This window comes from Conger conger, chromosome 16 (genome assembly GCF_963514075.1).
Source record: "Conger conger chromosome 16, fConCon1.1, whole genome shotgun sequence".
Lineage (NCBI taxonomy): Eukaryota > Metazoa > Chordata > Actinopteri > Anguilliformes > Congridae > Conger > Conger conger.
Window position 1 is genome coordinate 17,347,592 of NC_083775.1, and position 17,693 is coordinate 17,365,284.

General features: G+C 44.3%; 1 protein-coding gene across 1 annotated transcript in view; it reads left to right on the top strand.

The window, feature by feature from the left end:
- Positions 1-277: 277 nt before the first annotated feature.
- LOC133114079 (BAH and coiled-coil domain-containing protein 1) overlaps positions 278-17,693 on the top strand; it is a 93,195-nt gene continuing 75,779 nt past the window's right edge. The window contains exons 1-2 of the mRNA XM_061223275.1: positions 278-575; positions 3,745-4,067. Of these exons, the coding sequence (XP_061079259.1) occupies positions 3,896-4,067 (172 nt within the window). The 5' untranslated portion in view covers positions 278-575; positions 3,745-3,895. The remainder of the gene's footprint in view (positions 576-3,744; positions 4,068-17,693) is intronic.

A 17,693-nucleotide genomic window follows, 5' to 3' on the forward strand; every position in this document is an offset into this window, starting at 1 on the left:
GAATATCTGCAACTGCAGTTTTATTACTTCTTTGATAGATGTGAATGAGGTTTTAATCAGCTCACCACATTTAGGCGCACACACAACGTTCAAAAAAATCATCCTTAAAATGTATTATTTCTGCAGGCTTTTATAAATGTTTATGAATGCTGATGACATGGAAAGGGTTCCTTTATCGGTAGTGTACTTGAATCAGGCGCCCGCTTTTTGTTTAGTACTACTGTTACACCATTGGCTAAGCGTCTAGACCAATCGGAGTCTCTGTGTATCCCTGGACGAACCACACGAGCTTATTAACATGTAGATGTTCAGCCAATGGAAGCGCGTGTTTACCCTCCATGCGCTAAGAAGCACGAGCTGGTCAGGGCGCATAGAAAGAGAAATGCGGTCTGAAGGGTATAGCTTCGAGTCATGAGAGTAGGAGGCCGAGCCCGCATCTATTTAGCAACTACCGCTGAAAACGGCACACTAGGATGTAACTGCTTCCACATTTTATTCAGGTTCATGCTTCCATTTTCTTGCTTTTTTGGGTTACAATTTCAATGATTTATTGTTATGCAAGGAATAACTTACCAGTAAGTAATTATTTTATTGTATATTTTCCTGATACATTAAATAATAAACATTTGTTTTCACGTGTTTTCACAATGTTAATTCTACAATGCCATATTCTGGAAATTGACTTGTAGCAAGAAGAATGGAATAAAATTAATAATAAAAATCCTGCTGGTGTAAACTCAATAAATATCAGAAAAGGCATGTCATTTTATTTATTTTTATTGAACATATGTACATATTACAGTTTTACGCATAGATTTATTTGCTGTCAAAATTTTCGCAAATGTATATTTTATTGGTATTGTCATTGATATTCTCCTTACAAATATTATGTAGCATTAATCTATATAGAACAATTAACAGTATTTGTAACCATCACTAATAATAATAAGAATGGTAATAATGATAATTAATCATTGGTAACAACTGTTATCATTATTAGTGATTACTGCTACAGTTATATCACAGATAAACGAAAATATTTATCTAGCATCGACTTACTGCAAATGTATAATTTACTGACATGGTTATCAAATAAATTTATCAAATCAATTTGGAGATAAGAGGAGGCATGTCATAAGCAGTGTTTATTTCATTTTATATATCATAGGCGTTGTATCGGTCATGATTTCAGTGGTGTTACAGCGATGAGGGGGTATGTTTACGGTTCTAGGCCAGACAAAGTGCAGTCCAACCCGGCCGTTGCAGAACGACTATACTATAATGAACGACTGTATTCGCAGCCTGACCCGATCTCCGAAATAACCCCATTAATTATATTGTTTTTTGTGGCTGACCACATGTATAAACGAAATAAGCGTTTGCATTGTGCTTGTTGTGGTTATACCGAAGAAGCAAAGCATTTTTTATGAAAGTACTAAATTTAGCCATCGCTTTGTTTAGCTAGACAAGAACGCACAAGCTTGTTTTTCTTAAACACCAAAATAGCCTATTTGATATTCTGGTTGCGTTATTTCCCCCGAAATACTTCATAGAGACTTATTGCCTTTATTCACAAATGCGTTTGCTTAATTTGGTTAAAGAATGGTTTAATGTTGGGTAAAAAAAAAAATCCTGTGTTCGCCCCTCAGGACGGTAATGGCCGACAGGGAAGAGTTGCATTGGGAAAACAATGGCACTCGTTCTTACTGCCACTGTGTCCGGTCTGCCCATGTTTTAATGGCTACTCGCCTTAAAAATAAAATCTGAATTAATGCTCCGATTTTATTGGGCAATTCAACTTATGAGGCCAATGTGTGACGCATGTCTAAAATGCGATAACATATAGGCTACTGTCGTTTAATACAAATTATTCCTTGCTCTGCAAAATAATAATAGCTAACACCAATAATACTAATACTACTACTACTACTAATAATAATAATAATAATACTAATAATAATCATAATAATAATAATAAATGACACGCCAAAAACACGTATTTTCTTAGTAGTGCTTCAGCTTGGTTCTTGCGTACACTTAATATGAGTAGGCCTATATACATCGACACACGTTTACTGGTAGGTTAATATGGTCCACGTATTTTCATGTTTAAAAAGATGCATATATCTACATAATGTGTACTTCGACCTCTATGCACTTGAAGGATATGCATGTTTAGCCCATTCACAGTTCGCTGAGATTAAAAGGCCTGGCACATTACAAAGAGGAGTCTGACTTAAGTGTGGACTCTCTCTCTCTCGCGCGCACACTCACACGCATACACACACACACACACACACACACACTGCTTTTGTCTCGTAGCAACTACAAGCTATAAACCTGCGTTCACACAACCGCTTAATTGTCAGTTCTTTCGCGAATCTAATTATTGTAAGCATAACATGTCCGGTGTTTATCCTGTGTAAAAATAAAAGTGACAACAAACAAAAATATAAAAAAATTACCACATGTGACCGTTGCTTTTTTGTTTTATTTTCTTATCTATGGTTTAGTGTTGGTCATGAGGGTCGTCGCTATTTTCATTTTAAATGAAATTTTGTTTACATGCATTTACTCTTCGAATGAACTTTAAAGCTGACGTTAGATACTTCCGGCCTGACAGGCCCTTTTGAGAGCATTAAGCATGTTAAGCAAGCACATCAGTGCTGCATGCGTTCCAACAGTTTATCTGCATCAACAGCGAATGTTGCTGGACTACAATTCACGAATAATGTTTAGGAATTATTCCTATCTCATAAATAAACGTAGACCAACCTTTACTTTCTTTTACAGAAAAAGTGAGCGATGTTTTGTCCAACGATAGGGGGTATCCTAAAAAGGTACAGGCCTGGTGCTAATCATTATGGACGGAAAACTGCACTGTCAACAGAGAACCCTCCTGATTGTAACCATGTAAACCACTGTGCTTACTGTGCAAAATTGGATACATTTATTAATAAATAGGCCTACTGTCTGAACAAATTGAAAAGGCTGATACCTTAATTTTGATCACTCGCAGCAAAAAAGATACCAATGAACATTGATAATGAATAGCGTGTGATCAATTGTAACCGTTTAATATCTCTCCCTCGCTCTCTCCCTCTCTCTCTGTCACACACACACACACACACACACACACACACACACACACACACGCACACACACACACGCACACACAAGCACGCACAATTAAATTCAAAACGCACGCGTGTGTGTAAACACATTGTTCTATACATACTGAGGAGAAGGGACAAAAATACTAGACAGCATTAGCTATTTCTGATCAACAGTTTTAACAAGAACGTTAGCACCCTGGAAGTCCCGTGCTAATGCCGGTAGGGGATGTAGAAATATTTTTTTAGAATAGTAAAGGATTCGGGGAGGTAGTTTTTTTTCTCTCTCAGGAGATGCTGATGCCGTCTTGTTTTCTTGCTGCGTTAACACTCCCACTACCGTGCACACTCGAGCACGACTGAGGAAGAACGTTTTTGTCTTCGTATGCAGGCAGTAACATTCCCTATTAAATTGACATCTCCTATCGTAATGAATTTCAAACGTAATCTTTGGCATTATTTTTATTATTATTATTATTATTATTATTATTATTATTATTATTATTATTATTATTATTGTTGTTGTGGAATTGTTGCAGATTGCTTTGCTATTGTAACAAAAACTAAGTTTCTTCTGGGGTCTGTTTCATTGTTTTCTTCACCGAGACTTCATTTTTTGTTTCTCTTGCAGAAAAGAATGATCGGAAGCCACTATTTAGTCTGGAAAAATCAACGATGTACTGAATGCAAGACCTAAACTCCAGAAGGGATTATAATATTTGGGTTGCGTTTGACGCACTCTGTCTACTCGCTGGATTTGGGAATTATCATTTTTCGACGGAATGGAAGGCCGGGATTTCGCTCCTCCACCGCACCTTCTGTCTGAACGGGGCGCGTTGGTTCACCGCGCCGCCTCTCGGATTGCTTCTACCGGCCACAGTTCCGTGCAACACCCCGGTCACTTCCAGCCTGGAAAATATTACCCATCGCACATCCCAATGGCTCCTCACTCAGGTTTGTTGAACTTAAACAGTGTACGTTTTTCAAAAAATAAACATACAGGTTTCATGTTAATGCATATTGCAGCTTGCTACTTGGTTTAAAATAGCAACATTTTGGTTTGAAGCGAGACTGTGTCCCGTGTTAATAGTTCACCCTCCGTGCCATTCGAGCGTAATAACATGGCTTTGGAGCCAAACAGTAATTTATTGGAAAAGGAAATTAGTTAGACAGTATGGCCGTTTTGGAAATTAGCTATTGCTAGAGACTCCTTACATTTTTATGTGCAAATTTTAATGAATATTATTAACGCTTATTGAGCCATTTACTACCCCCTTTCTCTTCGGTTTGTCATAAAAGCAGCTATGGTTTTTAAACGACGTGTGTGAGTAAAACGAGCGAGAAGGGAAAAAATCAAACAAGTATTTACGCATGGATAAGATCGCTAGTACCCTAATTTACATATCTATAAGAACTGTGGAGGCAGACCGAGGCTGGCAGTGTAATCGACTTGAAATGCCTGGTTATTTTTCTGCAGATGTGTTTGTTTGTATAGTGATGTGTTTATATATATTTATGTATGGCTATTTGAAATATGTAAATACAGTGTTCACAACAACAGCAATAATAATATTAGTAATATAATATAATAATAAAAATAATTAATATAATGTATTAAATGTATCATTGTTATTACGGGTATTATTCTTGCTATTATTATTTTTTTTCTGATGATGATGATTAAAAAAAAAAAAAAAATCATCATAACCACAATCATAATAATAAGTAATACAAAATAAATAATATTATTTTTACCACGCTGGCATATTTACGTTTCTCAATTATTATTATTATATTTTTTTAAATATATATTTTTATTTTTTATTTTTCATTTTAGTATGTTTTTGTCCACTACTCTATGTTAATGCAGGCAGTCGCGCCGTCCAGGGTTAGGAGAGATTTGGCCTTATACTAGTAGTATTGTGTGTGTGTGTGTGTGTGTGTGTGTGTGTGTGTGTGTGTGTGTGTGTGTGTTGGGATGCGTTTGTGCTTCTGTAATTCTAGAAAATCCCGTTTCTATATCGAGTAGTGATGTGTCGGGGTGCGAATGGGTTGGCAGCGCGTGCATTAGGTTTAACAAGTGTCTGGTGTCCGGCTTAAGTACACTGCAAGAATGAAGGGGACAAATGCTTGTGTTTATCTATGGTACTCCGATGTGACCCTACGTGTACATACATAGCCACACACACACACACACACACACGTGTGTGTGTGTGGGTGCGTGGCAGACGTATGTGGAGTATGACACAGCATGTAGGTTAAGTATTATTATTTGTGGTAGGCTGTACGCTATATTGTAACCGTAAATACTCAGACTTGATTGATTTTGACAGCATGGTATTATTATTCGTATTATGTTGTACATTAGGATAAAATAACGTCTTGGAATATTGTTTATTGCCCGTATATTTTATGATATCACACAACCGTCACGCATTGTAAGAAATAACAGAAATTAATATCTATGTCAATATTTTTTCAATGGCCCATGCAATAGAAAACAGCTATAATTCCATTTCTTGCATACTGCAACCATGTACCGAATCAAGTAGGCCAATCACGAGCACTGGAGACAATTCCATGGAACGTCGATGACGCAGAGGTCATAATGCAATTGTGCAGTTGCACAATTAATCATGTTGATTAACGTGGGTACGTTTAACGCGCATTGGACGTCACGCTGTGTAAGGATCCAAGTTAAACCTGGTCAGTTGCAACTTGACTGCTTTGCTTTGAAGGGAATTAGCAAAACTTAACGGTGAAATTACACAATGACGCAAGGTCGTATCAGTCTAATTTTGGAGCGGCGAATGGTTATCAATGCGCATGCCTCATTAAAGCCATCGATGTTCCCCTGTAAAAAAGTAGGATATATGAAAGTGTAAGACCTTGCGTATTATATTCTTTTACGGGCACGATCAACAGAACATAAACAATGATACATTCAGAGCTTTTTATTACATTTATTACAATGTACTCGGAAATAAGAAATTAGCGCCACTAAATAAACATTCACAACACTACTCCTGCAATCATTAGCTTAACTTACCTCTTTTAGGTAACAGTCAAAACAGAATGTGCAGTAGTCCACATTTATAATGCAGAAATGCGTGGCGGCTGATCGCTTTCAATATTTAAATAAATACATTTTCCTCTGTGAAATAAACTTTCCTGCCGCTCCTAAGAATGTTCTAGAGCAGTCATTAGAAAAATATACATATGAGTGAGAAAGCCACTTTTATGTAATGGATTAGGCCTACTATGTGAAATACGAGACCAGTGGGCAGTTTGTGACTTCCTGAGTTTGTTTGAAGTGTTTTAACGGTTTCTTGTTAGTGATGCCCGATGCCACAAACCGACAGGCTGCACTAGTCGGTTCTTGTGCTGGCGTTGTGCTGAATATGCGCTTTTGCTTTTGCTTTTGCTTTAACACTTATTTACTTATAGCAAAGAAAGAATAATAAAGTTTCTTACGTTTAAAAAAATCAAATAAAGTTTCATTCATGCATTTCCTTGCTTGATGACATTGCATGCGTGCAAATAAACTGTACGTTTAATTTGAATATGTAACTTTCTTTTTTAAATGTAACTGCTTCTTTTTTAATTGATTGTACGGCGTCTCTCTCTCTCTCTCTCTCTCTCTCTCTCTCTCTCTCTCTCTCTCTCTCTCTCTCTCTCTCTCTCTCTCTCTCTCTCTCTCTCTCTCTCTCTCTCTCTCTCTCTCTCTCTCTCTCACACACTCACACACACACACACACACACACACACACACACACACACACGTGCTGTTCACACAAGAGGTTAACCTGTCTTGGTCACCTCTCCGTTAGAATTAAAACCAGCCGACACACATGTCCGGTTTGATATGCAAAGTGGTGCAGCTGCTTTGAGGGGATCAGAGTAGGTTTAAAGTGACAGACCAGGATTCAGTCTCAGCACAGCGTGTATGGTTTTTTTTTAACCTGGCGCGAATGAAGCGTTGAATTGATTGTGTTTTTGTTTCTGTTGTTTTCCTTTGCACGTGCTTCTTTAGCTAATTTCAGCAATTAGCTGAACCTGCAGCGTTGACTGGTAAATTAAGAAAAAAGTAACCCATGTTTAAATGGGCGACTCAAGTGGCTATTCCCACGCGCCTTTGTGCCTGTTTCGCGTCAATTGGGTTTCACGAATCCCAAAATGGGTGGAGCTACAGTGAGCTGTCAGTCATTGACTGACCGATCCAAACAATTTAAACAGATCCCCCCCCCCCCCCCCACCCTTCAGCCACAGCCAAATCACAACAGCTTGGCTTAAATCACTCAGTCACTGATTGCATATGGTAGTTTTGTCCATTTTGGTTTTGTGAAGCCTTGCCCTGCCATCACTGATCTTTGCCAATTTCCAGATTCCTTCCCATTTTGCATCTGGAAAACAAGCTCTTAAATTATTCACTGTCCATATTCTGAGGATCATGTGTCCCTGGGTGCTCACCAGAGGACACCAGATAGGAGAAATGGCCCTCATTCGTTCTTAGGTAGGAGACTGAGAGGACAGGAGAGGCATGTTTGGAATTATTTTCTTGAATCACTTGGCATCGCCCAAGAAATTAGCTAAAGGAAGCGGGAGCTTGAAACAGCCTGCGGTTAAGGTTAAGGTGCATGACTGGGACCCGCATGGTCGGTGTTTCGATCCCCGGTGTAGCCACGGTAAGATCCGCCCAGCCGTTGGGGCCTTGAGCAAGGCCCTTAGCCCTGCATTGCTCCAGAGGGGGATTGTCTCCTGCGTAGTCCAATCAACTGTAAGTCACTTTGGATAAAAGCGTCAGCTAAATAACGCGTAATGTAACGTAACGAAATGGAAATCGCTCTCCTCCGAAGCGTGTTGCGTCAGCCAAGCGACACGGCCCTGGGCCCAGAGGAACGCTGTGCGATGAGAGGGGGACAACCCTGCCGATTCAGTCCCTCCAGTGCGGTGCCCTGTAAACTAAAGGTCATTTTCACCTTACTGAAAACAAGTGCTTTTAGCAGGACTTACCACTGAGCCACTTAATGATTCATTATTATTTTTGGGACTTTCCTGTTGCTTAATTTCACGTCCTTTTGAGTGTTCAGGCATATTTGTAATCACATGACTCCATTTACTTTTTAAATATATTGCTTTTGCAGAATCTGACACTTCTATACCACTCCCGATTATCTCAATTCCAATGTGTTTCAAGTGAGAGAACCCTTTCATGGGAAACATGCATTAGGATTTGACTGATGTAATGTTTTAGCTGTTTAGCTACTTCTTAGTTGAATCTACTATTTGTGATTTCCTGTGTTAATTCATTGTTTGTTACTGGCATCTTATCTTTGGAGTAAAGCTAATGTTAACCTTTTTTAATTCAGCCCGGCACCCACTGTTTACATTTCGTTGACATCAACTATTTGCATGCTTTATTTAACAAATAGCTTGCCAGCTTTTGCTGTTTTACATTTTCAGGTTAAGTAACATTTTGAATGTTTACCTTGGAGCTGTGTGTAATCATAGCATTACAATGCACAGTCAAGTGAGATAATGTCTTTTATTCCCCGTATGTCTTTAGAATACACATGCGCTCACTAGCAATGTGATATTTATCAGCTTTTTGCTGATGAGGTGTTTGGTGAAAGACTAGCTGCACAGACTCAGATAAGTATGCACAGAGAATTGATTATGCAGCAGCTCCTGTTCAGGGTGTTGGGATTGTGATTTGATGTGTGCGAAGACCTAGCACGATGTGAAAAAATACTGACCAGTGTCCTGGTCAAACTGGGACAGAGAATGAGACGCACACACATGTACACTCGTTCGCAGACACACACACATATGCACAGATGCACGCACACACACCCACACACACACACACGCACAGACAAGGCACACAGACACATACACATACACGTGCACATGCACACACACATCTGTATGTTTCTGTCTTGAACTCGTTTTTTTGAAGACGGTTTCATTTGGGAAGCCCATGAGGCGTTGTGCTGGTTTCCTCTGAGGTACACCTGTTGCTGTGGAGACGCAGAGGGCAGAAGAGAGTGCTGGGTGGGACAGTCAGCAGGCTGGACGGAGAAGGTGGCCGTAGGATGATCCTTATCAGGCTTTGTTTCTCCACATATTTTAGGTGATGCTTTCAGAGGATGTGTGTGGGGTTTTTCTGTTGCCATTTCCCCCTTCTGGTGTTCCATTTCCTGTCAGAAGATGAGATGAGGAGGGCTTGTATGGAAAGGGGGTGGTTCACAGGACAGGTTGGACCATATCTTCCTGTGGGACGAGCAGAGAGCCTGCAATGGGAAAATTGAGTCTCCGGGATGCCCAAAGTGGGCTGAGATATCAAGCACTCACCATTGTGAAAAAAATAAATGACCTTTTTTTGATTGGTTCAGTCAAGTCAATGATTGACAGATCAACATAGCTGCACCCATTATGGAGATATACCATTGCTACTCATGACCAATCCATGTTCTATGGCCTGCCATTCCCCGACCCCCCTGAACCCCATGTACCTCTAATCCCCCTATACCCCTGTACCTCTGCACTGTAGGGGCACTGGCAACCCAAAGAGAATCTGTGCTACACAGGTTTGGCCTCTGTGTGCAAAACAAAACAAAAAAAAGAGAAGAAAACTGAAGAGTGAATGGAAGAAAAAGAGAAAGAAAACAGCAGGGAATCTCGTGTGGCGCTCTGATCTTACCGTTAAAGATCTATTTACATGTTCTAAATGGTGTTTTCTCACCAAGATTCTTTTTCTTCTTCTTCTCCTCTTCTTTTTTTACTTTGAAGAACGTTTAATTCAGGCGAGTTCAGCCCGTTTGCCTGCAATTTATTATGCGGTGATGGATTATTAGTGGCTGGAGGGTCAGAACCTCTCGCTGCGCCTCTGGCTAAATCCACATTCTAAGCATTCAGGGCCGTCCTCCCTGCCTTCTCCACCTAATCTCTTATTTGTTTGAGTCAAATAACTCAATTCAATTAACTTCAAGGGAGCTGTAAAAAAAGCAGGGGGGGGGGGGGTGGAATTCAAACCGTTGTGCTGACGAATAAATATGTGAGTGCAAATAGAATAAATGCAGTTACCTGTTGCTTCCCACCTTCTCTCTCTCTGTGTCTCTTTCTATCATGCACACACACACACACACACACACAGCATAAATGGACTGTGTGGCGGTCCACTTCCATTCTATCAGAGTGGCGGTGTGGTGTACTGGTTAAGTAAGGCGACAGGAAGCAGCTCTGTTCCCAAGTTGGATGATGCCAGTGCCTGGATTAAAATAAAGAAATAAATAAAGAACTATAAATCCTTCCATTGGGAGGGATTTATTATGGAAAACTGCTGTCTGAGGTTGAATATGAGTTGAACTGGTTTGCTTGTCCATGTAGGAGTTGAGGTGGATCCGTGTTGCATCAGTGTAAAAGATGGGCTTATTTGTGTAAAACACTCCAGTGCGGATCCCTTTCTCTCCGGAGAGCAGACAAATACCTCCCCTACACAAGTACTGAGAAAGAGCAGCATGAATATTTCAGAATCCGCGCAGAGTTTACCCTGACGCGGCTGCAGGTGGTGCTCCTGGCGGTGTTCTCGGTCTCCCGCCAGTGAGTCGCGCATCGCGGAACTGGCTGCTACGCCCTGGCTCCTACGCCCTGGCTGCTACGCCCTGTCTCCTACGCCCTGGAACCGCCCTGTCACCGTGGAAACCCTATTTATTTCTCCAAAATGCATGTTTCTGTGGGTTCCCCTGCTTGGCTGGGCCTTATAGTGTGTCTGCTCCCGTTTCCAATTCTATTTCTGTTCTAATTCTGTTCCTCGGACCTATAGCTGTGTGTGCGTGCACCTCTTTCTCTGTTACAACACTACAGACCAATTTCCAGGCTCCTTCAGGACATTAACCCACCCCCTTATTGTTATTTTTTTGAAATAATGTCTTTTAGATTTTGCTGAATCACCTCAATTGCACATTTTTGAAACAACAATTGCATTTTCAGTAAGTCTGCAATTTGAACAGGGAGTAAGGTGGCCATTGGTAAACTGATATATGTCAGTGCCTATACAGCATATTTGTACCCTAGCACTGCGAGTATTGCATCTGGGCCTGTCTGTTTGTCTCTGTCTTTCTGCCTGTCTTTCTGTCTGTATGTCTGTCTATTCATTCACACCATGAGAGGCGCTTTATGGACATTTTGCAGTTTTCAGTTGAATCAGAAGGTTCAGGGCCTGTAGTCTTGTCACAAAATGGTCAAAACGACTATAATTGGCAGGAAGAATTTGTCCTGCAGAGTGTCTATATAGACCAGGCGATCAGGTCGATCCTGATTGGACAGAGTCACAGCTAAATGATTCAGCAACCTACTGTAGGCCACATTCTTCCAGGTGTGATTGTGCGCACGGGGAGGTAGAGACATTCCCCTCTCTTGGTCTGTCCCCTGCTCCTTCTCCCCCTCCCCCAAACTCGGCTCTCCCGCAACCTTTATCTGCCCCTGGACTCTCCTGCTCTCTCCAACCCCCCACGGTCTCCCCCCCTCCCTCCCTTATCCTGGATCTGTTTATCTATCTGCTCAACCAACAAAACTATCTGTGTTAGTGGTGGTGGTGGTGGGTGGGTGGGGGGGGGGGGGGGTTGGGGGGGTGACTCTTTTGTCTTTTGTTGTTGTTTAATAAATGATTTAATACATGCATCTGCGAACGTGTCAAGAAATACATTAAAGCGGGGACGTTATCGCGCGCTGCAAATGACCGCAGTTTCATTTCCGCTTAACGCTCACTTTTCCCGCTAATCTAATCTTCGGATATCTTCCAAATATCATTGGTCGACGTCAGCAAGTAAAAAAGAAAACGGCATTATCGGTGAATTTCCGTCGAAGGTATTCTGGTTGGGATACACTCTGGATATAGTTCTTTTCCTGACCCCCCCCCCCCCCCCAGCCCTTTGTTTGAGGGGCTCTTTGTGTTTTGATATTCTTTGCACCTCTGTGTTAAAGAAGAACAAAAGCACCCTCTGAGGGAGAACAACCCCACCTCTCCCTCCGGTTTCTGCATCCTGTGTGAGGGCTGCTTCTCCTCTGTTACCTCCACTGGTCGCTCTTATCTTCCGTCTTCTTCAAAGGGGAGGAGAAAGAAAACACCAGCCTTTTCATTCAGCCGCTGGCTCAAGGCTACAGCAGTGGGGGCGTGTGCTGGCTGTTGCTTTGTGTGTGTTTTTTTTTTTGTGCGGCTATCGGAATGGTCACGGAGGTGTTTTATTGTTTTATTTAAACGGGAGGGTTGTGTTGGGACAGTAGAGAGAGAAAGAGAGAAAAGACAGAAACAAGGGGGAGAAAAGCAGAGAGAAAAGAGAGAGAGAGAGAGGTAAAAGGTAAACGCTCTCCACCTTCGGTTGGCCTGCCTCCATAAGTGCCAGAGCGATGGTTCTAAGGAGGCTCTGAGGAGGCTCTAAGGAGGCCCTCGGTGCTGTTCCGGGGCCCCCCGGGGGCCGGCTGGGCTCCTGGGTCTCCAGCCTGAGCCTGTGCTCCGCCGGGCTCGCCGGTGTTGTTATTAAACACCGCGTGCCGGTCCGCCTCGGCCCTGCGCCAGCTCCCTAAATCACAAACAATTTTAGGATTTGGCTGAGAAAATAAAAGCTTTGCGAACTGGCTTTGAAGTCTGGAAAGGAGAGAAAAATGACATTTTAAGCAGCCCGCAAAACTAAACGTTCGACCGGCTTCTTGTTGCAAGGGGTGGGGTGAGTTGGGGTTGCAGGTTATGCTGTTTTTCGGGGGGGGTGGGGGTGGGGTTGGCTGGGGGCAGTGGCAGAAGACGGAGTGGAGGAGGTTGCAGGTGCTGTCTGTGCATGTGTGTTCATCTGGCGGTAAGTGTGCGAAAACGTACAGCATGCTGGAGGCAGAGGTGGAGTGTGGGTAAGCTTAGGGAACCATGTAAATGTGTGCTGGGTTTGCATGAGTCTCTGCATTTCACTGGGACAGAGAATGAGACTGATGCGCACACACACTCACACACACGGGCACACCCAGAGACACACTAACCCACTGAGACACACAGACAGGCACGCACGCACACACACACTCCCACACTCACACCCTTGCACTTGTTTGGTGCGAATCATATTTCTATGGCGGAAAACTGGATGTGTAGCTGTGTGTGTCTCGTACTCTTATTCAGTAGCCGGGCCTCATCTGCACTGAATTACTGAAGGCTTTCACTGCTCTGAGACGTTTTCACATCAACCCAATTTCACTAAATTGCCTGGACGCACATTTCTGCAGCCAGAGTTTTGAGAGTGTGGACGGAGGAAAGGGGCAGTCTTCAGATTCTCTGGAATAATAAACCCATGTTTAAACCCCAGTACTTTTTCTTTACAGAAGTGATGCTTAAAATTGACAAAATTCTCACGGACTTAGTTACGATGTATTGCTCGGTGATTTCAGCAGAGGTTGTATCATCTTGTTGTCAGTTTAAAAAAAAGGCGAACAAGGTGTCGTTTGACAGCTCGGAATCCACTACTGGCCTGTTTGCCCCCTAGTGGAAAAATGTTGTTATTCCTGCTTACTGTCAAGGGAGCCACTCTCTGATGTCCTCAGGTAGTCAGAAATCCTGATGTAGTTCTGTCTATAGTCGGTGGTGTGCTGTTTATGCTGGCGTGTTCCTCCGTCACAGGCCTCTGTCTCTGCAGTTATACAGCTGTCACTGAGAGTTTGTCACTGTCACTGTTGTCACGGTTTTACTTCTGGAAGCCATTCAAGGCATTGGTCTGCCTACCTTCTCCTTCTCTTCTGTCCTTACACTTTACTGCCTTCCTCTGCTCTCTCCTCTTTTCCCATCTCTCCCGCTCTCCTCTCGTATTACTTTTTCCTCTCTTCTACCTCTCTTCTCTATAATCATACGTATTCGCAGACGCGAGAGGAATAACAGGCTCACTCCGGAGGGTTATTCCTTTCTAGAACGCTCCTTTACTTTGGGTGCAAGAGATGTGCTTTTAACTCATTATTTTCGGTCTTGATCGTAATAATTTGTTATTTAGCTGACGCTTTTATCCGAAGCGACTTACAGTTGATAAGACTAAGCGTCACCCCGGTGCAATGGCACGAGGGCACGGTGACAGCTGTGCGGATCTTATCGTGGCTACACTGGGGCTTGAACCACCGACCTTCAAGGTCCCAGTCATGGACCTTACCCACTAGGCTACAGGCTGCCCTTATCAGTTCCCCCTTTTAATAGATTTTCACCCCCCCCCCCCCCCTAATTTTTAGAGTCACAGAGAGTTGTGTTCCAATTCCTGGGTTGTCTTGGCCTTCCTTGCAGAATTAGGGCTGACGCACTCTACATAAAAACGTATGATATTTCAGAGCAGCAGGCTGTTAACTTGCACAAACGCTGTAAAATGCAAATAATTGGCAGGATTCAGTGACTGTCAGTAAAAGCGTCATGTTACTCCCCAATAAGCGTGTGCGGGGATGGCGGTTAGAGACGGCGCACACGCAGAGTGCTTCTTTAAGCGTGGCTCAGCCCTTTTAGGACCAAAAGAAGACTCTGCGTCGGGGATTTGACGGTAATCAGTCCCCAGGGACTCTGGGAAACCGCCGCCTGGGTCTCGGCTCCACAGGGACTTGTTGCTCTCGCGCGTGTCTGAATTTCACTCGGCTGAATTTGTTCTTCTTATTTTTTTGTGTCTATCGTTGATTAAAACAAATCCTCTCTCTCTCTCTCTCTCTCCCCCTCCCTCCCTCCCCTCACTCTCTCTCTGACACACACACACTCTCTCTCTCTCTCTCCCTTTCCCTTACTCTCTCCCACACACACACACACACACACACACACACACACGCACGCACGCTCTGTCTCTCTCTGCCTGTCAGTCACACTCACTCACTCTCTCCCTCTTCTCTCTCTCTCTCCCTCTCTCCTCTCTCTCTCTCTCTCCCTCTCCTCTCTCTCTCCCTCTCCTCTCTCTCTCTTTCTCCCTCTCTTTCTCCCAAGCGTTTTGATTCCGTTTGTATGTTTTCCTTGCATTTCTCTCTGGTAGTGCAGGTGTTCTATGGTATGTTGCTGCTCCCTTTGTCATGTCCTATGCTGTATGCATTGCTCTTTACTCTCCTTTTTTTCCTTCTGTCTGTTTGCCTTCCTCTCTCTCTGTCTCTCTCTCTCAGCATCCCTCTTTACCCCAAGATTCTCACTCTCTTCCTCCTGTCTGTTTCTGTTCTCTCCGTCTCAGACTCTCCCATGTCTGGTTCCGCTCACCCGTTCTCCCTGTCTCTTCCCCTCACGCGTACGTCGTGCCCTCTTGCACACATTTGGCACGGTCTGGTGCTTCCTATGCGCCCGTGCGTCCTGTGCCCGCTCGCACACACACACACACACACACACACCCAGCCTGCTAAGGACGAGCCCTGTGACTCAGAGATCCAACCGCAGCTGGAGGCAGAGGGGGGGAGTGGAAGGATACCACTATCAAACGGGGCCCTGGTCTCTTCCCACCTCCAGTCATCAAAGCCCGGCAATAATCGCAACACCACAGAAGGAGAAGAGGAAAAAAAAGCAGCGTATGTTAAAGTCTGCGAAAAGGCTCACCGCAGCCGTTTTTTTGAGGATCTCACGGATTGGCGTACCGTAGCGCGGTTTTTCGCGGGCTAGCGTCGCTGTGCGAGGACGGCGTGATCCGGGCGACTGACGTGCGGCGGCCTGACCGCGCTGACTGCTCTGACTGCTCTGACTGCTCTGACTGCGCTGACCGCACTGACCGCGCTGACTGCTCTGACTGCGCTCTGGCTGTCAGTGGGTGAGATTACAGCACCGAGGTCTGTGCTCATTAGTGCCTCTCGCAGCCTGTGTCACAGTCAAGCCTGGGTTACGTTTTTCAGATGGACGCACGTTATTTTAAATGATGTCAAATCGTAATGGGCATGCGTTCGGAGCATTTATACTATCTGCTGCAGTTGTGTCTCCACGGCGAACCGGTATCACTCCGAACTCTCGCTGGGCTGCCGTTATTTCCGGGCGGGCTCGTCCGCGTAGTCAGAAAACTTTGGGCGTGCGCGGAGCGGCCAGAGACGCAGGGGCGTCTGCTGATGTGATGTCATTTTGGCCGCGCGAACCCTGGCCGCCCACGCGGATGCGTCAAGCTCAAATCAAGCTTCAGAGGCTTATCTCCTCCGCCCTTGGCCCGCTATGCTGACGATCCGCTTTAAAGACCAAGACCACACTGAAATGAAAACGAGACCGTAGTCAGGAAAGGAATCTAGAAAGAGCGTCGATCTCCTGCCTGAAAAGGAGCGGCTAATGCCAACCCGGCTCTCGGCTCTTCGACTGCTCTCGCGCAGGAAGTGGGAGCTCTGCGGCACGTGCGAGCGTTCTTTGGGAGCCGCTGTCCAAATCGAGTTAGCTCCGGGGTTGGAGTTGCGGTTTTGGGGGTGACGTTCATTTGCAGACGGGATTGCTCTGGATGAAACTGCGATTTTCCCCTAATGGCTCTGCCTGTCTTCACCAGACCCTTGTGGGGTGAAGGGCGGGGGTTTCACCAGACCTTGGGAGATGTAGTTATCGCTGGTGATGTCATAACACACTTGCCCAGATGAAGGTGTTCTGCCTGGTGCAGTTTTAGCTCCGGAGACGACGTGATGACTTCATTGCGCTGAAAGGGAGCCTGGTCTGGGTGGTGATGTCGGGGGAGGGGGGGGCAGCACTTTCTGATTAATGAGGGGGAATGCTGTGTACTGACAGCCCTGTGTACAGCCCTTAATGGGGGACTAATGTCAACACCGTCACCATGGGGAAAAATTCTCTCTCTCCGTCTCTGTCTCTCTCCTCACCCCCCTTCCCTTATCCCCCCTCTCTCTCCTCACCCCCCTTCCCTTATCCCCCCTCTCTCTCCTCACCCCCCTTCCCTTATCCCCCCTCTCTCTCCTCACCCCCTTCCCTTCACACTCTATTTCTCTCTGTCTCTCTGTCGCACACACGCACACACACGTACATGCACAGACATGCAGACACACACACACTGAGAAGCGCACATAGACGCGTACACACACACACACGTGCATGCACAGACATGCAGACACACACACACACACACACGGATAAGCGCGCATAGACGCACGCACACACACACACACCTACACACGGAGCCTGTCTTTCACCTTCCTCTATTTTTGTTCAGTTTTTCTTCGAGTAAAAATCACATTTTCCTTCATAACTATACAATTGCCTTTTTAACTAGATACATTATATCTTTTCTAACTAGTCTTACCTTGATTTTGTTGCGGTATAATGCCCCCTTTAGCATGTCATTTGGTCTGAGAGAGAAGGAACGGAGAAGAACACTGATCTCTACACCACTGTTCTACTCCACTGATCTACTCCACTGCACTCTACAGCACTGATCTCTACTCCACTGCTCTCTACAGCACTGATCTCTACTCCACTGCTCTCTACAGCACTGATCTCTACTCCACTGCACTCTACAGCACTGATCTCTACAGCACTGATCTCTACTCCACTGCTCTACTCCACTGATCTCTACTCCACTGCACTCTACAGCACTGCTCCTCACCACTTCTGGCATTGAAAGGCTGCGAACCTCATCT